Source organism: Mustela lutreola, chromosome 3 (assembly GCF_030435805.1).
Source record: "Mustela lutreola isolate mMusLut2 chromosome 3, mMusLut2.pri, whole genome shotgun sequence".
NCBI classification, from domain to species: domain Eukaryota; kingdom Metazoa; phylum Chordata; class Mammalia; order Carnivora; family Mustelidae; genus Mustela; species Mustela lutreola.
Window position 1 is genome coordinate 8,655,075 of NC_081292.1, and position 20,870 is coordinate 8,675,944.

The window sequence follows — 20,870 nt, forward strand, 5'->3', positions numbered from 1 at the left end:
GTGCAAATAAGTTTCAAAAACAAGGGCTTCTTATATCTCCCAATTTTAGAATTTTGCAGTGGATGTGAACATTTGAAACCTCTCAGAAATTGGGTAAATTTGTTTATTACACTGTCTGCAAACTTATATGACCAGGGAACCATTGGCAAGTCTAATACCTATTAAAACCTGTGGACCAGTTCTCTTTCCAGGTAAAAGGAAAGGAAATACATGGGGGCTCATGGTGAGGTGAAGCTAAGAGGCTATAGTGAGTGAAAGCAAGACCCAAGATACAAGGAGATACATGTTATGGATGGATTGGGAAGGTGGTTCTCCAAGCGTCTGGTGGAGAAGGGCAGGTGCGAGAGGCAGTTCCAAGGCCTGCACAATCTCTGGGTCCATGAGAGAATGTCTATGAAGACATGGTGCCAGGCACATAATCAGACATCAGTATAGCTTTAGAGATCAGTAGGATCACAGTGAACTTAGTTACCTTTTTAATGACCTTGAATAACAGCTGTAAAGAGGGAAAGAAGTGATGAAACAATCTCCGATAACAAAGGGATTTGAGGGGCGCCTGGGTGGCTCAGTGGATTGAGCCGCTGCCTTCGGCTCAGGTCATGATCTCAGGGTCCTGGGATCGAGTCCCGCATCGGGCTTTCTGCTCAGCAGGGAGCCTGCTTCCCTCTCTCTCTCTCTGGCTGCCTCTCTGTCTACTTGTGATTTCTCTCTGTCAAATAAATAAATCTTTAAAAAAAAAAAAAAAAAAAAAAAAGGGATTTGAGTATAGGAAGTCTTAGCCAGATTTCTTCACCTGGGGATGAGGAGAGACTATATGACTTTCTATATGTATAAGCAGTTAGTCTCAAACTTGTGTGTAAATGAGAATCATCTGGGCATCCCGTTAAAGGTGTAGGTGCCCATCTTCACTTCTAGAGAATTTCATTCGGTTAGTCAGGGATTGGGCTCCAGGATAACATTTTCCACCAACACATCAGATGATTGTGTGCAGGAGTGGTGCAAGTTCTGTCTGAGCACACTGTTGTGTGGGGCTAATAGTGAGTCTGAATGAAAGGGGAAAAGTAAGGAATGGGAGAGTCAAGCGTGGTTACTTGGAAAGCTAAAGACAGATGACTTTGTATGAAAGTTGAAGCATGAATCAATGATAAAAGAGCAGAAAGTGCATTTAATTAACTGTAAACAGGCAGGATTGTCTGACTTGAAATTATGGTTATAACCTTTAGCAACCGCCTACCTCAGGATATATGATAGGTTACCTGAGGAAGAGAGACTATGCTATGTGTGAACATATAATTGGGTGCATATGGAGTCATAGTTAAGGAGAAGTCTTGACTCAGCACTAAGGGAAGAAAGGCATTCTTGGGTTTATGAGGCTTTGTGTGTTTTTCCAGAAGTTAAGCTATTGTGTCATGATGCCTAGTTACCTCTCTTTATCATGCTGGGTCATGTATTTTGGATAAATGCTTAGACGATTCAAGCTAAGTGACTACCATTCCAGATAGAAGCAGGAGATCCAAAAGTCCCTGAAGGAAGTCTCTTGGAAACAAACAACGACATGATAGAGCACTTGAAGAGCAAACAAACAGCAGCAACACTTGTTCCCCCAGCATGAGGATATTCTAAAGAGCAAGAGTAAAGAAAAAACAAAAGCAATTAGAACCCCAGGAAAAACAAAAAGCTTCATGAGGAAGTGGAGATGCAACGTGAGAGGTTTGGGGGGTAGGAAAAGAATAAATGAAACAAGATGGGATCGGGAGGGAGACAAACCATAAGAGACTCTTAATCTCACAAAACAAACTGAGGGTTTCCGGGGGGTGGAGGGGGTAGAGGTTATAGACATTGGGAAGGGTATGTGCTATGGTGAGTGCTATAAAGTGTGTAAATCTGGCGATTCACAGACCTGTACCCCTGGGGCTAATAATACATTATATGTTTATAAACAAACTTAAAAATTATTAAAAAATTTAAAAAATAAAGAGAAAGAAAATTCAAACAAATACAATACCTCATCCTTCAGCAACATTATTTACATATTCATAATATTATAAATACTGATTCCTGTATAACCAAAAATTATGAAAATAATACTGAAAGATAGGCAATGTGTCAGGTGGTATTGAGGAGTTAAGTCATCAGGTGTCATATACGAACATTGATATGTTATCTAAAATTGTTTTTTTAAGCCAATTGAGTTATAACAGAAGACATGCATTATATGGTAATAACTACCAGAAGAAATGAAAACCAAAAGAGAATGAAACCATGCTTAGGTCTTTCCTGGTGGCTCCCTTTTCCTGAGTCAGCCATGGATGTACCTCCAGGACCAAGAAGAGAGTGGGAAGCCAGGCTCTGGAGACAAGAGGAATGCAGGCATCCCTCCCTCTTCGGGAAGGGCACAACTTCTGACCTCTCATGATGGACTGGAGTAGGAGGGGGACAGGAGACTGGCCAGGGGACAGGCTACAGGGGAGGATAGAGCTGGGGTGCTGGAGGCTGGCCAGAAGGTAGGGAGGGTCTCACTTACGTGCACACACTCCTATTGCGTACCTCGGGCGGTCCCCACTGTAATCACAGTAGAGGCCCCGGTGGGGGTCACAGATGGCTGCCTCTGTGCAGTTGTCCCCAAGCTGCTGCGCACACATTTTACAGCATTCACAACCATCTGTGATGAGGCTGACCCCCAGCGGGCAGCGAGGGGGTGACGGTGGGCACTCACACGGCCATTTGCAGAATTGGGGGCGTGAAGCTGTGTCCTCCAGTGGCACTGGGGTGAAAGCCATGGCCGTGGAGCCTGGAGAGAAGGCCTGTGGGGGAACAGCAGAGATAAAGGGCTGCTAGGCAGGGGTATCAAAGCCCAAAGGGCCAGCAATCACCTTCTCATCTTCCTGGTGTTAAAAGGTTTATATACAATTATGTTTCTTCTACCATGTTTTTAATAGCCAGAAATCTCCTTTCTCTTCCGTAAAACAAATAGGAGCAAAGAGCCAGGAGGTTGGAGAAGTCAAGCCAATTTCCCCCAGTCCCCCTACTGGAGGTTGTGGGGCCCCGATTTTATGTCAGAACTCTGGCCACGCTAAGCCTCATGTGTGTTTCCTTCCATCCCCAAGCATCCCACAACCTGGGTGGGTGTCGGGTTGGTCTCATTTCACAGATGAGGGAGTTGAGGCTTTGAGCAGCAAATGCCTTCTCATGAGCCACACTGTGACCGGTTCTGTACCCACTGCCTTTCCTCCACAGCCCAAGGAGCCACCTTCTTGATGCCACTGTGAGTCCTAGGAGCTTGTAGAGCAGGTGACTCATACCTGACAGCAGGTTTTAGCCAGGTGACCTATTATTATTATAGTTAGTTGCCCTCTGAGCCCCATTAAAGGCTATGGGTGGGCGCCAACAAATGACCCCTGCGGCTGGCCCTCTCAGCCCCTCTAGAGGGGAGTTCGGCCCCTGTTGCTTGTGCCAGGTCTGCAGACAGGAGTCCCCCAGCCCACGCACGTCCCATGGCCCCATTCCCATCCCCCAGGTTTGCCATCATCCTGAAAATACGATGGACGCAACACCGGGAAGCTGGGAGGAGGGGAGATAGGCCCACAGAGCCGTCCCTGCCGGGAAGAACGAGTAGACAGAATGCAAGGCTGCTCTGGGGTATCTTTGAGTTTAGGAGGTTCAAGCTGCCTGTATCTCTGGGAGCCGGCCACCTTCCCATGCCCTCTGGGTGCTGCCCTGACCCCTATCCTGCCCCTTGCTCTTTACACTGGAGGAAGCAGAGGCCCGAGGAGAAAGGGACTTGTCTGAGGACAGAGTGTACAGCCAGGTCCCAGCCATTCTCTCCTTCCCAGGCCAGTGTGGTCCCTGCCGGGGAGCATCCCATCCAGGGCTTCTCAGATGTGCTCCGGAATTCCAAGGTCCGCAGGGATAGGGACCAGGGTTTCTGCAAGCGGCCAAGGTGGAGCCACAGCACCCTCCCCACCCCTACCTTGAACCCAAGAAACCCCGCTCAATGGAGCTTAGAGATCTGCCTTCCATCCTTGGAATGACACATGCTGACATATACAGATTCTTCTTCCCTTTTCCCGAGGAGGAAACCGAGACCCAGAGAGGCGGAGGGACACGGCCAGAGTGACACAGTGTGCGTCAGGACCGAGGCACAAACGACTCTTGTAACTCTCGTTTCTACACCCTTTGCCCTCTGGGTTCTTAGAGTTGCACAGCAGATGTGTGCTGGGCTAGCCCATAGCCTCTCGAGAGCTTTAGATGTTTGAAGATGAATTTAAAAATTCTCGCAGTTTGGAGAATCCACAGCTTTTGGGAGAGATGGACACGAGAGGTGGTTTATTAGAGCGCAAAGCTGTACGCAGAGTGCCGGGCGTCCCATGGGGAGCCCCAGGAGCTCCCTGAAGGCGAGGGCAGGAGTCGCTCTGTCCAGGGGAGTGAAGCCCACCCTTGCACACTTGGCCAGGAGCGATGATTTAGGTCGAGAGGTTGGACTCACGGGCATGTACACCTTTTCTCTGTAAATATTGATTGAACTTTTGAAAATCCAACTGGCAAACCTTGATTTGAGGCTTCTGTCACCTCTGGGCTTGGTTTCAGGGCTCAGTGGTGCCCACTCCTTTCCCACCGCAGGACCTCAGCCCTGAGTTCCCTGTGACCAGAATGTTCTTCCTGCTTCCCTTCACCAGGGCACTGGCACTCAGGCCCCACCTTACGGGCCTCCCGCGGAGAGCACGCTCCTGGCCTGCTGACCACACTTGGTAGTCAGACTTGCATGTGTTCGGGTGACTAAGCCAGCCCATGGGGAGGAGGGCAGAGCGGGGCCCTCCACAGGGGACCTGGCCCACAGCAAGGGCCGTAGGGAGGCTGGCGCTGTCTGCCACCCATTTCTCTAGATGCCATGGAACCTGTCCCTTCCTTCCCTCATTATCTTCTCTTTACTGGGGGCTTCTCTGCTCGGCCAGAGACAGAGACGCAGGACAGCCAGGAGAATCATGCCTGCGGCCACTTCCATCCTCCATGGGTGATGTGGCTTGGCAAGGCCTTGCTGGCCGGGGTCCAAGAACTCTAGGAGGTCGGCAGTGTGGGTTCCCATTCACCAGGCGATCCACTTCCCTGGCCCTGCTATTCTTTAGAAATGCAACAAGACACAACAAAACCTCAAACCCCCTCATCAATAAACCAGCCAGATGTGCACACGCCTGTGCACACACGTGCACGCGCGCGCACACACACACACACACACACACACACACCTCTCTTTTTGAATCTGTGGAGAGAATTTTCCTCATCATTCTGTGACACTAGAAGGCTCAGAGGTTCGTAAGCACCCATGAACTGTCTCTGACCAGTCCTCAGGCCCATAATATATATATATACTCTTGGCAGAGGAAATTTTAAAAAGCCTATTCCTCCAGGAAGCCTTCCATGCCTTCCCCAGGTGGTGTTAGAGGGGGTCCCTTCCCACTAGATAGTGAACTGTAAAGGCCTTACTGCTGTCTGTGAAACATGGCCCATGGCCCACGGCAGGACTGTGGAAGTGTTGCCTAGAGGAATGGGCCATGGGGGATTGCTGATTACAAGGGGCTTTGGCATCCTTTCATACTCAGGACCTCCAGTCCTGGAACCTTGCCTCTCAGCTTGGATTACATTTGAGTGTCTAAAAAAGAACATGGGACCTGAGTGTGTTCCTTCTGTGTGGCCACGGACAAGCTTCCTAACCTTTCTGGGCTTTGACATCCCCATCTGTGATCCAGCCACAATAATGTCCCCCTCCGGGAGCTATGGGGAGGGGGTGCAGCCCTGTGTATGCAGAAGACTAGCAGGTTAGGTCCTTTGAACTGAGCTGGGATGGGCTGTCATCTGGCAGATACCCCTCTCCACATGGCCGCCGCCTATCCCGGGGTCTCCAAGTTAAAGCTCCCCAGAAGGAAACCTCCTTTCCAATACCTGCCTGAGCCCTAGAGCACACAATCTTAGGGGAAGCAGCTTAGGGGAGCTGGGACATTGAGGGATGGGCTCTGGGCCTTCCGCTTAGCCCTGCTCTAGCTGTTGGCGCCATCTGCTGGTGGGAAACCTTCCTGACCTCTGTCCAGGGAAGAAGGTAGGGGGGAGAGCATGGGTGGGGGGGACTGAGAACTCCTGGGTTTGATGTGAGACCCTTGAATCCTTGCTGTCTTGTCCAGCCTTGACACCACAAAGGATGTGACTGCGGATTCTTCCTGATGATGAATTTTCTCTGTGTGTGCACACAGGGAAGCCGAGGCGTGCATGTGCTTCCTGCCCTCAAGAGTAGATGGTTTCGTTGGGGAAATGTGCTCGACTCTTTCATGCATTCTGTGGACAGATGCTTAATGAACACCAACCATGTGCCTGGATTTGTGCAAGGCTTGAAGGAAGCAAGGCTGCATGGGACACAACCCATCTGCTTCCTAGTCGACCACCCCCGGAGGCCCAGAGATGTGAGCACAGTAACTGTAATTCAGTGTGATCAAAGCTATAATGATGGCACCACACACACCTGCCCACCCCTCTTATTCTCTGGGTCACCAACACACCTCTGGTCAGCTCTCCCTTTGTCCAACTGTGGCACTCAGTGCTGGGCAGACAGTGGGGGATACCACGGGGAGACAAAGCTGACCTGCCTGTGTGAGCACTTAGGAGGGTTGGCCATGTCTGCTGGGACTAGAGGGGGCGTTTTGGGGGGTGGGGGTGGGGTGTGGGAAGAATAGCGAAGGGCAAGCGGGAACGTTGCAGCAGACGCAAAGGCCATGTGCAGGGCGTGCGTCTGGGATGGGGGAGAATTGCAGGGAGCTGGGGCAGACAAGACGTACAAGGAGATGCAGGCTGGACTAGATCACAATGAGGTCATTGTCAAATAGATCAAGGAGGGCCCTGAATGCCTGGCTAAGGTCTCGGGCTTTTGGCTGGATTCTGCCGTCATCCTTTGTTGAAGGATTTTAGCAGAAGAATCAGGACAGATTTGTGTTTTAGAAACATCACCCTGTGTCAAGCCTAGTCTTTGCAACGTACTGTCCAAGCGACTCTGGGAGTTCACTTTCTGAGCCTTGGTTTTCTCTGCTGTTCCTGCTAGATACGCCCACCAAGGTTCTGGGAGCAAGCACCAAATGAGATCATGGCTATGGCTTCCAAGTGTCCTAGCCGGTCCATCTACAGTTCCATTGCAGACCTTAGCTCTGGTGACCACTAGGGGCCAGTCTTGAGCTAGATTTCAGTTCCTGTGGCTATTCTTTTGTCTTCCCCATAATGGTTGCTATCATGAGCTCCACTGTACAGATCAGCAAAGTGACTTGTTCATGGTCAACAGGTAGTAAGTGACAGAATTTGGGATTAAACTCAAATATGCTGACTTCATGCTTTTCCCACCACTGTACATGAAGGAGAATTTTCTAATGGAAGAAATCAGTGGTAAGGTAGTGAGCACATCATCAGTGGAGGTAATCAAGAAGTAGCATCATCTGGGCTGGGGGCTGCAGAGGAGTTTCAGGTCTCACAAACCCTGTTACATAGTAGGTGTCGACAAGCATCTGTGAATAAAATGAATGAGTCAATGTACATTTTCCCCCTGATGCTGTCCTCCCTTGAGGGCAGAAACCATATGCCATCCATTTCCCTATGTGTGCACACACACAGGCCCTTACATCATAGCTAATATCTACCAGTGTTTGTTGTATATGGGGAACTTTAAAATTTTTTTTTTCTTTATTTTTTGAGAGGGAAAGAGAGAGAGAGCAAGTGGGGGGAAGGGCAGAGGGAGAGAGAGAAAGAATGTCAAGCAGGCTCCATGCTCAGCTCAGTACGAGCCCGATCTCATGATGCTGAGGTCATGACCTTAGCCAAACTCAAAAATCAGACACTTGGGACTGAGCCTAGATGGCTCAGTTGGTAAAGCATCTGCCTTCTGCTCAGGTCATGATCCCAGAGACCTGGGATTGAGCCCTGCATAGGGCTCTCTGCTCTGTGGGGAGCCTACTTCCCCCTTCTCCCTCTGCAGCTCCCCCTGCTTATATACACTTGCTTTCTGTAAAATAAAAAAAATAAAAATAAAAAATAAATAAGAGAGAGAGTTGGACGCTTAGCCAACTGTATATAGGGAAGCATTTTATGCCTACCTTATACAGTGCCCCCAACAAAACACAAGACAGACCTACTCATTTTCCCAGAGCAGAGGAAATGGCTCAGAGGGGTTGAGTGATGGTCTGAAGCCACACAGCTAGTCACGGTTGGGGGGTGGGGGGCACAGCCAGGATGCAGCAAAAGTCTGCCTTGTCCAAAGATCTTGAACCCCTCACTCTTCTGCCGTCTGTGGCCACCCTCCCAGGAAAGACGGCGCTCCTGTGGTCCCTGGGAACGCACTCCCATCACAGCAAATATCCAGAGGCTGGGAGCTCCAGGAGAGGCTGTGGGGATCCTTGTGTGACGTGTCCGTCCCTTCAGGATTTCGTGACATGAGGAGACCTCAGGTGTTCGTGTCACGGCCAAAACTGAGGCCCAGCAGCCAAGAGCCCTGTTTCAAAGTCCTGTTTCCTGCAGAAATTGTCCTGAGCTATGGTCCTGGGGTTGAGCAGGCTGGAGAGAACAGAAGCGGGAGCCTGCTGCCAAGCGAGGAGTAGGGAAGGGCTTAGGACCAGCCTTGTTCTCAAGGGTCCGGGAGGATTCCAGCTTGGGGTGTCTTAAAATCCTCTCTGACCAACCTGCCCATTTGGAAGAGAATGTGAAGCCCATGGTTTCTTTTCTGCAGAGTATTTATTGAACATCGGCAGCGGGGCAGGACCTGTGGGGGATGGGGTTAGAGCAGCAGACCCAGAAGGCTCACTGATCTTACAGAGCCCCACCCCCCCGCCCCTTCCTCTGCATGAGGGCATAGTGACAAGACACCAGCTATGGCCCAGGAAAAGGGTCCTTATCAGAACATGGCCACGTGGCCACCTTGAACTTGGTCTTCCAGGCTACGGAATTGTGAGGACACATTTCTGTGGTTCCTAAGTCCCCCGGTCTATGGTTCCAGCTGCCTGATGGATTAAGACAGTATCAGACACTTGCCCCTCTGGACAGGGAGAGCGACCACGAGGCAGGGTTAAAGAAAGGAGTTGATCCCTTCAATGGAACTTACATGACAAATTTAAGCAAATGAAAATTGGGGGCAAAAAAATTAAAGCCTCTGTAGGAAATGCTACAAATGGAGCTTGGAGATGCTGTTTAACCAAGAGCAGTAACTGTGGATTTTATGGTGTTTTCCAGCCTCTGAAAATGGACCGGAGAACAAGTGAATCTACAGTTGGACTTGCATTATCCATTCTCCAAGAACACATGGCACCAGGCAAGGGAGCGGAAAGTAGGAAGCCGGCTGGGATGGCGTGGGGCACCCAGGGGACTGAAATGTTCTGCTGGATGACAGAGATGGACACAATCGTCTTCTGAGTGTGTGTGTGTGTAGCTCATGGGGGGCAGGAGCTCTCGTGGGAGAGGAAAGGGTACAGCATCAAGACTACCCCACCGGTGGTGAGGATTCTAATGGGGTTGAGCCCAAGTTGCCAAGGACCCCAGGAGAGGAGATGGGAACCTCTCACCAGAGGGTTTTCAAGGCAGGGCTGTCATCACCTCCTCAGTGTCCAGGAAGGTGCCTGGCTGGGGGTGGTGAGGGAGTGCTCAGTTCCCGGAGGATCTGGATGGTCCTGGAGCCTGGCTTCTCTGCTTTTGGGAGGCCGCAACGAGATGCTCCACAAGGGGGCAGCCTTTAGACAGAAATGGTCTAAGCAGCTCCCCGCTGTGATCTGGGGACCTCAGGAAAGGGCTGCCCTGCCTGGAAGCAGTTTCTGTTCACCTCTTTACAGAAAAGAGGGCCCTGGGAGCAGTGGAAGACTGTGACCCCCTCTGGCCTGGGCGCAGAGGTGTGGGGACCCCCACGGCCCACCTGCCTTCTCTACCACTTTGTTCTCACGTCTGGTAGGGACAGGAGCAGTCACACTGTAAGCCGGTGGACCCCTATTTCCCGAGCTCCTTGTAGGAAAGCACCCCTAGGAGTCTATAAGCCGTGTTCCTGGTGGGGCTGGCTTCAGGTGGGCAGTGTCTCGGAAAGATCTTAGTTCCCCACCCCTAATGCCACCACGCCTGAGTGAGGGGAGGACCCAGCACTGCCCGTACCCTTGCATGCCCGGCTCTGGCTCCCACGCAGAAACTGAACGCCCCGCAGATGACTCAGTATTGGCCAGGCTGCAGGTCACAGGGTGTGGAAGAGTTTTGGGGATTTTTCTGTTAATTGGCTTTATAAACATGCAGTCTTGTGAGCTTCTGGAAGGGGTGGGGGACTCAACTTTATAGGACAGGGGTGAAGGCTCAGGAAGCCAGACTTCTTTCCAAATAACAAGCCCTGGTGTGTCCGTTCATTCGTTTGTTCATTCATTCATTCATTCATTCACCAAGCACATGAAGCATCTCCTAGGTTCCCAGTACGAAGCCTCAAGGAGCACCCCGCCTTCCGAGGAGACAGGACTCTAAAAGGGGTAACTGCGTCCAGAACAAGGATTGGAAATTGCAGCCCATCAACCACATCTGGCCCACTGCATTTTGCAAGGGGGAGGATGGATTTCCCATTTTCAAAAAAATTTGTGAAAAACAACCAAAACAAAGAATATTCTTCAGAGACCTTTTAGCTCACAAAGCCTAGGCTATTTACGGTTCCATCTTTCATAGGCAGCGTTTGCTCATCACTCTTTGTTAGAGACGGGTGTGGCTACGCGCCAAAGTCGGGAGAATAATACAACCTCTCGTACCCTTCACCAGCATCAGCGATTATCGACGCTGTGTGGATCTTTCTTGATCTGTCACTCCTGGCTACTCACAAGGGTTCCTTCCCTGAGGATTTCAAAACGAGTCCCAGACACCGCGTGATTTTACCTGAGATTCTTGAGGGTGCATGAAAGTACGAGAAATTTTTAAAAAATGTAACCCCCATAGAATGGTCACACCAATAAAATCAGTTACAGTGTCGTGATTTTCTCTGGTTAGTACCTACACCTTAGTCCTTATTCAAATTTCATGGATGTATCTCCAAGATTTCTTTTTTAATTTCTTAATGGGATGGTTTCTCTGAATCAAGATCAATGCCAGGCCTACATTGGGTTCTGCATGTTGCCTTTTGTGCCTCCTAATCATTTTCATTCTGTCTAACTCATGACACCCCCAGGCGGCGTGTGGCTTTTGCAACCATCTTTCCCAATGTACAGATGCATAAACCGAGCCCCAGAACAGTCAGATAATCTACCCAAGGCCACCCACAAATGGCAGGGGTGGGATTTTAACTCCAATGGCCACCCCACGTGCTGTCTCAGCAGAGTCTAAATAAGGGCTTTGAGAGCAAGATACGAGGTAAGGGGTGAGGTAAGGGGTGAGGGCATAGGAACAGGGAGTGCTTCTTGGAGGAGGCGTCCCGTGCACTGTGTCCTGAAGGATGACTGAGAACTGACCAGAAGGGCAGAGAGAGAAACAGAAGGAGCAGGGTGTGCTGGTAGCAGTGATGCAGTGTGAAGCGGGAATGACCTGTGGTCAAGGTTGGGGCTTAGGGTTCAGGGACACGGAGAAGGTAGGCTGGCGCCATGGTCAGAGGACCTTAAGAGCCACACCTGGGATATGTGCATCCCTGGGGGAAATAGTCTTTCATGACGTAGCCAACCCATTGTGCTGGTGATGATCAAAACAGCCCTGGGAGGTCAGCCCTCATGGTCTCAATTTGACAGATGGGGAAACCGAGGTCCACAGAGGTTAGCATGCAGCAGGAAAATTACACACTCTGGTCTTCAGACTCTGGATCTCATAATCTTCCAGTGGCCTCTAAGCGACCCTTCTCTTGCCCAATGTCCAGTTCCTGCAATTCACCCAAAGGAACTGGGGGGATTCCCTGTCCTAGGTCTAGAAATGGCAGTGGCCATGAGGTGACCAGGGACAGGGCTGTCCAGGAGCAATAGCCGATAGTAACAAGGGTGGAAAAAATTGCCCTCGATGGGAAGCCCTGGGCTCCAGCCCCCAGGCTGAGATTTGTGGCCTTGGACCACCCTTTGCTCCCCCGCAGGGCAGGCTTAGGTGAGGCAATCTTCTGGCACCTTCCAGCACTCTTGGCTGGCGGAGCTGGGCCTCTGATAAAGGTGGTTCCTCCCTCCAGCATTCAGACCCTGACCTCAGCAACTTTACCCCATCCTGGATCGGGTCCAACGCAGACATCAGCCGGGCTTTTAAAGTCCATTTTATGAATGACAAGCTGATGCTGCGCTGAGAAATGGCAGAGCTGGCTCTTGCCCCGGGCCGTGTGCCGCCGCCTGCCCTCAACCAGCACGCCGTCCAGCACAGGCAGCCCAGGTTTCTTGTCTGCATTTCAGATGGAGAAACAGGGGCTCAGAGACTAAGTCAGAGCCTGACTAGGACCACGCCTTTGGATTCCTTGTTCTGAGCTCAGGAAGTCAGTCCATACGTTCCTGTTCCCCGTTCAGCCCTCTTAGCATTCAGGCCCAGGCCTTGTCAGATTCCCCTGTCCCCTTCCCCAGCGCAAAGCCTCTACCGTAAAGGTCAGTGCCATAGCTTCCCTCCCTCCCTTCCCCTCTATACCCATCCTGCCCAGCCTTTCTGGCTTTGTTCACTCATTCATTCATTCATTCATTCATTCAACTGACCAACCAACGAGTACGTATTGAGCACTTCTAATATTCAACCACACTGTTGTCCACCAGGAAGTGTCAGGTCCAGAAGGGGAAAGTGTGCTCAAGGCCAGGGGAGTGGGGCACAGCTTGTGCCAAGGTCACCGGTGTGTATCCTTGCTGGAGGTAGGGGCCTGAGGGCGGATGGCTCATGCATGGGGGTGGGGCCAGCAGAGGGCTCCGACACTGTGACATGTTTCCTTCTCCGTGGGCGAGAACAAGGACCCATGGGTGCCCACTGCCTGCTCCACCTGCGAGGGAACCAAAGGGAACATCCTAGAGGGTGTCAGTTCCAACAGCATCAATTTCAGCAACAGAGAAGAGAGGGAAAACATTTCAGGCAGAAGGAACAAAAGGGGCCTGTGACCAGGAGAGAGGACGCTTGTGTATTTGGGACAATTGTCCTTGACGTAGGGAAGAAGGTGAAGGAAGGCAGTCCCAGAGGATAAGGATGCAGGCTTGGCCAGACTCACAGTGGGGAGGGCGGCGGTGTTCAGGGCACGCCCACCTGCTTTAGGCTCTGTGTTCGACCCAGCTCGTCCCCTGGCACAGTGACATTCAGGACCAGATCCCTGTGTCACAGGACACTGAGACTTAAAAAAGCTAAGTGAGGGGCTCAAGATGAGCCCCCTTCTAAATTCAGACTCCATGGTTTACTCTCGATCATTCTGTTGGCAGAGTTCACTCTCTTCCCTCCAATGTCCGTGTGTGCACTTGAGCCTCGAGGTCAGAGGAAACCCCTGGAGGGCCCAGAAGGAGGGGCAGCTGAAGGTCACAGTGCTCCCGCTGGCAGCTGGGAGGAGTGGGGGACCTGAAGACAAGGCTGGCCTTAGGGGCAGATGGAGACTTCCTCACCGACATGGGGAGGCAGCTGGGGACTGAAGTCCTCCAAGGGCACTGCTACCCGCCAGGGTGCCTCCCGAACTTTCAAGGCATCCAGGTTCATCTGTGGTGGGAAGTGTTAAACCTCTGGAGTCCTGGATCCCTGCCCAGCCTGACTCAGTAGGTCTGGGGAGCCTGGGATTGCTTTTTGTAGGGAGTACTTGGGGATCCTCAGGATTGGGCCCGACTGGGGTGGAATCCTATGGAGATTAAGCCGGGGGTGTGCTTTACGGCTTTATGAGACCAGCGATACACTCTGAGGGTTGAAAGACGAGATGTAGGCACACAGGAAATCATCTTTGGACACCTTAAGGGGAAGAGGCATATCTGGAGGGTCATCCCAGAGCATGGGACACCCTTTTCAGTGTCCTGTCCTGCAGCAACAGCATGAGAATCCCAGCCCATGATCTCTGTTCCTGGTGTGAGGATCAGCCGCCCAGTGAATCTGTGAATGGACCTCAGGACTCTGGTGGCTCCAGCTGGAAGCAAGCTTAGGAGTCAAGTCCAGTCTCCTCAGTTTTAAAACCAGATAACAAGGGCTGAGAAGGCGAGCAACCAGGCCAGTCCACCACCTGCCCCAATGACAGAGTGACACATCCTTGTTGTCTCAGAATATTCCTCCACCCTTTCCCCCAAGACCCACCCTGACCTAGGCAGGCTCATAGAACACGCCTCTTCTCTCACCTCCAAGGCTAAATGCAGGATTCCCAGAAGGGCAAGGCTGGACCCGTCCCTTCCTCTTCTTTGGGCCCCGACTCTCATTTCCTCTCACTCCCCCTGCCCACCCCTACTGGGCCTTAGCAGTCCCATAGTCGATGTCCCAAGCCTGGACTTCCCTCCAGGCTGAGGGCCTTGGGGTGGGTGGGCACAGATAATACCACATCCCCTGGAATGTCCATTATTCATGCTTTGAGAGGCACAGTTCCTTCTCCAAGTCTGTCTCTCCTTCCTCCTCCACCTCCCCCTTTCACAGAGAAGTGCAGGAAGACATTTGGCAGATGAGCAAAACGTCAAGGCTAGATGAGAGACAGGAGTGATTTTTGAATTCAGGTGTGTGTTAAGAATCACCAAGGTGCCAGTTAATGTGCATGTACCTGGGGTGTCTCCCCAGGAAATCAGGTTCAGAGCCCCAGAATTGGTGTTTTTCTCCTGAAGCCCTCTGAGCTTCCTTTTGGATTCCTCAACATGCTCCTCTCTGCTAGCATAAAAGTCTATCTCCAACACACGAGCCATTCTTGAGAGTAGGGCAGAAATGACCATTTATCACCATGTCTCTAGAATAGGAAGGGGCTGAGTGCACAGCAAGTCTGTGAGCATCCATGGAGTGCATAAGTGGATGGACTATCAGCATCAAGAGATTCAAGGTTGTAAGACACAAGTCTCAACTACAAACACCATAATTCATCAGCACCATCATCAAGACCACTGTCGTCTTTACCAACTTCACCCATCATCTCCATCTTCATCACCACCACCACCATCATCACTATCATCACCATTAGCCCAACCACCACCATCATCACCACCACCATCACCATCATCACCACCACCATCATTATTTTACCACCACCATCACCAACACCATCACTGTTACCATCATCATCATCACCATCATCACCATCTTCGCCATCATCACCACCACCATCACCATCACCACCACCATCACCAACACCATCACCATCACCACCATCACCAACACCATCACCATCACCACCATCACCATCATTATCACCACCACCATCACCAACACCATCACTGTTACCATCATCATCATCACCATCATCACCATCTTCGCCATCATCACCACCACCATCACCGCCATCATTACCATTATTACCACCATCATCACCATCACCACCACCACCATCATTATCCCCAACTTCATCATCATCACCTTCGTCACAGCACCACCATCAATCAGCTCCATCCTCCTCATCACAGCCAGCATTAGTATTTCTCTCTCCTACATGATAATCCAAACATGTTCCTTGACTCCCTCAAAATGTACTGGAAAGCTAGCCATGATGGGGAAATCTTGGGAGCTTTAAGAGACCAACTCAGCCCTGAGCCCTATATGGCCCACAGGTAAGTCTGCCCCTCCTCTCACCCACATGCTGCTGTCTGGGGTCTTTCTGAACCTCTGCTCATTTGTTCAGACCTGGCCCTTGTCGTGGCCAATGCTTCCTCTCAAGCTGGGATGTGAATCATGTCCCCACCTCCCCTTGCATGTGCTGGGGGTTCCTGTGCTTTATCTCTGTTTCATTCTTTAATCTTGTCAGTAACCCAAGGAAGCAAGTACTAATATTACATCTTTTCACAGATAAAAAGACTGGCTCCATGGAGGTGCTGGGATTAGAGCACTTTGTATCTTTCTCTCTCCACTTGTTAAAATCCATCTATGCACAATTGCGTCTTCCCAGGCCAACAGTATCTAGTAAAACACAAGATGAACCATATATGGAATTTTATATTTTCTAGCAGCTGCACTGAAAACCAGTAAGAAACTAGTGGAAGTTTAACATTCTATTTGTTTAACCCAAAGTATTGAAAATATTCTTGTTTTAACATGGAGCCGATAGAAAAATTTACAGTGAGCATGTGATGTTCTTGTGCTCATACCAAGTCTGAAATCTGATGCGGTTCTCCATCTCACATGGGATGAGCCACATTTCTGGCACTTGGTGGCCTCACGCAATGAGTGGCCACATTGGACGGTGGCGGGAGAAGGATGCTGCCTGCCTTTTGGGTGTGGTTTTCAAGTGAGCTGATAGATACAGGTGCATAGGACACTGTGAGCATTTACAGAGTGACCGCCTTCATTATCATCGGTGTTTCTGAGACCTGGGGAGCTCCAGAGGTGTTGAATGAATGTACCATGTGCTGAAGGCTTGCTCTCAGGCACTCGCAGCATTCTGTGTTCTTGCTCAACACTTCCTTCCTTGCTTTGCTTTCCTGGCTGTTGTTGGCAAGGCTCCCAGCCCCCATTGGGACCCCCCCACCTGGGCCACTCCTGTCTTACTTTCCTTGCCCCCATATGGAAACCCGTGTGTGTCGCGGCCCCTCACAGCTGCCCAGAGAGATGGCTGAGGCTCCTGGGAGGAACCCCGTGCCCAAATCCTTGTACAAAGCCAAAGGCTGCTTCCTGGTATTTGGCTGCTTTGTTGGCATGGGGCAGGGGCCTTTTCTAAACGCTGGGGTTGGGGAGTCTGCTGACGGGCCAGAGGTACTGCTCCACCTCTAGCCAGGATCAGGTTCTCCAAGGAGCACTGCTCCCATGCCCATTCCAGATGCTGAGGCTCTGTCAAGCGCTGTGCCAGGTGGGAAATGCCTGCTTGTGCTGCACTCACTCCTGCACCCTGGACAAGCGGCGAGTGGGAGGGGCTGCCGCTGTGAGCAGAGCAGCGAAGCTGCAGGGAGAGGCCCCAAGCAGGGGCCGGGGTGGGGGTGGGGTGCAGATTTGCATGCTGGATTGGGTCCAAAGTTATGGACAGGCGATGTAAAGAAGACGTGTCACTTCTGTTCTCACATTTTTAAAAGGGACAGGCCGCCTCCTGGGCCGCAGCGCCCCGTGGTTGGTCCTAGGAGCGGAAAAAGAGTGTGCGTCCCACATGCGCATCCTTATGTATTCACACACGCCAGGCCGATTTGTACACTCAGACAAGCTGCAATCTCAGACACGCGTGCACGCGCACACCTGTGCCCATTCCCATGTACATTCACAGGGGAGATGGGGCGTGGGTCTCCTCTGCACACTATCAGGGACCCAATGTGTACTTGGAATTCCTGGCACATAATATGTTTCCCCAGCCCCAGGCTTCTGGGCAGCTTCCCTGATGCAGTCCTGTGGTCATTCCTCAGCCCCAGCAGGGCGCTGGGTAGGACTGAGGTCGTGAGCCCCGATTAACAAGAGAAGACAGAGAGGCCCGGAGTAGTTAAGGGTCCTGCCGAAGCTGGCACAGCCCGCAGCCTAACCTGCACCCAGCCTCTCCCTCCTGGATGACTCCGCCCCTGCTGCCCCACTTCCCCACGCGTGGTGGCTGTCATCCGTCTCTAGCCCGTACCCTCTGTAGGGGCAGAAACTCTGTGCCTCTCATTTCTCTGCAAGTACCTGGACCAGGAAGGCAGCCGGCCGTCTGGCAAAGCGTGGGACCTAGGTTCAAAGTCAGCTCTGCTGATCACCAGCTGTGTGACCTTGGGCAAATAACTGACCCTCTCTGACTTCTAGTTTGGGCATCTACAAAGAGGGATCATCACATCCACTCCAAGGTTTTGTGATGAGGATTTCAGGAGGTGTCCGATGAATGCCCTTGACTGTTGGATGATTCGAGGAAGGTCTGGAGCACCTGGCAGGGCATGTGAGATCAACCACTAAGGGTAGCCCCGTTCTCGGGCGTGGGGGGCGGGGTACTCTCCACGTGGGAGGAAGAAAAGAACAAAGAGATGGGAAAACCAGTCGAATCTGTAGTCACCTTTATCACAGATATCACGTTCTCAAGTCGGCTGGCTGGGTTTCTGAGCGCGCTGCCCTGTCCTCCTCAGCGTTTCTCTTCCTGGTCGGCATCTTGCTCCTTCAGGCACAGATTCACTATCCAACAGGGCAAGTCTTCCCTCAGAACGCTATTTCCTCAAGTTCTCTTGGCAATTCCCACAAACCTTGTCTTCCGTATGAACCTCTATGATCCTTTTTCCATTAAAACCTCACTGGGCCCCAAAGGGAACTTGCATTCCTATTATACACTAGTGAGCAGAGGACAGCTACGTATGGAATTGGCCAGAAAGCAAAGCCCTGGTCGACATCTGTCTCCCAGCCCTTGCCGAATGTTAGGCTGCTCCGAGAGCCCTCCTGCTGGGAGCGCCTTAATCTGTTTGTTGTGCAGTGGGTGGGCCTGGGGGTCCAGAGATGCCCTCGGGGTGGGGGTGGCTACACAGGAGAGAGGAGCCTGATATCCTCCCAGGAGCCTCCCCTCCAGCCTGCTGTCCGGAGGATCTGTCCCGGCTCTTGGCTCCCTGGCTACATGGCCCCATGGCTGGGCCCCTGGATCAGGACCCCTCACTTCCCCAGCACTGCCTGCTGTGGGAGGTAATGGGCCCCAGGGCACTGGGCTCTGCCGTCGTCAGCTTCTTTCCTCACACTCCCTCACACTCCTGCTCCCCTACCCATCTTGCCTCTCCATCCACCCCTGGTCCTCCCAGCCAGAGCAACCCCCAAAAAAGGCTGCTATGGCTCCTCGTGGTTGCTGCAGTCTGCAGGAAATGCTCGGTTTCCCCTCAGCTAGGAAAGTTCTAGAAGGAAGAGTGGGATTTGGCAGGGGAAGGTTTAAATTGGAGCCCTGGTCACTTACTCCTTGTGAGACCCTGGGTAAGTCCCTTGCTTGCCCCGAGCTTCCGTTTCTTTCTTTTATAAAGTGAAGTCAGTACCTCTTTTTGTAGCGCGGCTTGGCACCCACCCTGGGCGGGGACCACACTAGCCTAGGTTCAAAGGATTTCACAACAAATCACAAGATACACTCCCTACCTTCCTTAATCTTACTATGGTGCTTGGAAGAACCTCTACCCCACTTCACCCCCAGGTCCAGAGGCAGCGGGGCTGCGGTCAGCGGCCAGCGCTCAGCCTCAGATCTGGTTGAATCAGAACCCATGTCTTTGAGCCCGTGGGTGAGTCACTTTACCCCTGAGCCTCAGCTCCCCCATCCACAAGTGGAGCACAGTGATCCTCAAGGAAACCGTCATGGGGAGTTGGTGATGAAAGCTTCTCACTGCCTCTGGGCACTACTACAGGCAGCAGGCCTTGGCCCCGGGCCGTAGGGTCTTGGATTCTGTTCTTCCCTGCTGCCCACCTCCTTTGCACCCTGGGTCTGCCCCGTCCCCACGCCAGTAGGCTGGCTGTGTGCCGCCACGTGTCTTGCTCCCCTGGCCTCTTGGAGGTGCAGACCCTTCCCCTTTTTTCCCTTTGGCATGCCCTGGGCTAGAGAGAGGAGAGAGAGAGAAACCTTGGGATCCGCTGAACAGCAGGTGTCACGTGCAGGGCCCCAAGGCACACGCTTCCTAAGCTGTAGAGGGCTGTGCCAGCCCGAGACACCAGCAGCTGGGGATGGAAAGCACGCCCAGGCAATGTTTGCTTAAGGGAGGCACTTGTGTTGAAAGCTGGCATTAGCCTTCCCAAGCTCTCTGGGTGTTTTCTGACTCCTCTCTCTGTAGTATCCCTAGCATTTGGAGACTCAAGTTCCAGACCTAAGACTTCACAAGTCTCCTGCCAAAGTCTTCAGTTAGTGCTGCGTGGGGAGGAGTGACTGGCCCAAGGTCACCCGGCCAACCTGGGCAGAGCTGGGACTGGAGTCCAGGGCCCTGACTCCCTGCTCCAACAAGTGTCCCTTTTTTTTTTTTTTCTGAGTTTCAGGGGGGAAAGAAGGGCGTGGGCCACCTGTTTGCTTGGTCCCCCCACCGGGGGCTTATCCCCCCCCCCCCCCCCCCGCATTCCTCCAGCATCAGCCGACCCCGCACAGTCCTCCTTCTCCCGCCCTGGGCTTCACTGGCCCCCACACTTCCAGCCCCTCTTGATTGGCCCACCCATGTAGCAGAACCAGCTGGAGAAAGGGATCTGGGACCCCTCTGCAAGCCCCTGCCGGCAGGACTCACCGTGGCCGGGACGCTGCCCGCGGCTGCTGCTGTCACTGCTGCCAGCGTCCAGGGCAGGAACCACCTCATGCCTGGAAGTCAGGGGCAAAGGCATCTACCAAGCAGCCTCTCCAGGGTTCCGGCCGCCTCTCCGGGGAGCTGGGCCGAGAGACTGGCCTGGCCCATCAGGAGCAGCAGATATGCCTCTTCCCACAGCCCTGGGGGGGTTTTATTAAAGCAAGATCTGACGTCAGAGTTAAGGACAAACCCTGCATTTTCCTCTGAAAAAACTTTTCCTGCCTCTCTCCTTTTTTTTTTTTTTTTTTTTTTTCCCTTTCTTCCCTCTGTCCCCACCTCCAGCCCAAGCTTGGCCAGCCTCTCCCGCTCTGACAGCTCTTAAAGGGAAAGTTACAGGGCTATGATTTCACACTGGGGCAGTAAATTCTCAGAGAAGGAGCTGGGGTCATCCTGCCCGGCTATTTCATAAAGGTGGGGAGGGGGAAGTCGGGGAGGGCGCAAGGTGGAGGTGGGGATACTGTTACCCTGGGCGGGCGGGGGGCTTTGAACGCGCTCCCCGCGGAGGGAAATGAACTCCCTCCCATTTCTTCAGACTGCGCCTACTTCTGGTTTTCATTTGCCATCATGCACTCTTCTCTCCCCGGCTGCAGGCGAAGGAGG

At 52.2% G+C, this 20,870-nt stretch overlaps 1 protein-coding gene across 1 annotated transcript in view; it reads right to left on the reverse strand.

Annotated features, from left to right (window-relative positions):
* The window catches only part of CCN4 (cellular communication network factor 4), a 34,115-nt gene extending 13,555 nt beyond the window's left edge, over positions 1-20,560 (reverse strand). The window contains exons 1-2 of the mRNA XM_059165569.1: positions 20,214-20,560; positions 2,525-2,804 (exon numbers count right to left, since the gene is read on the reverse strand). Of these exons, the coding sequence (XP_059021552.1) occupies positions 2,525-2,804; positions 20,214-20,282 (349 nt within the window). The 5' untranslated portion in view covers positions 20,283-20,560. The remainder of the gene's footprint in view (positions 1-2,524; positions 2,805-20,213) is intronic.
* Between the last annotated feature and the right edge of the window lie 310 nt (positions 20,561-20,870).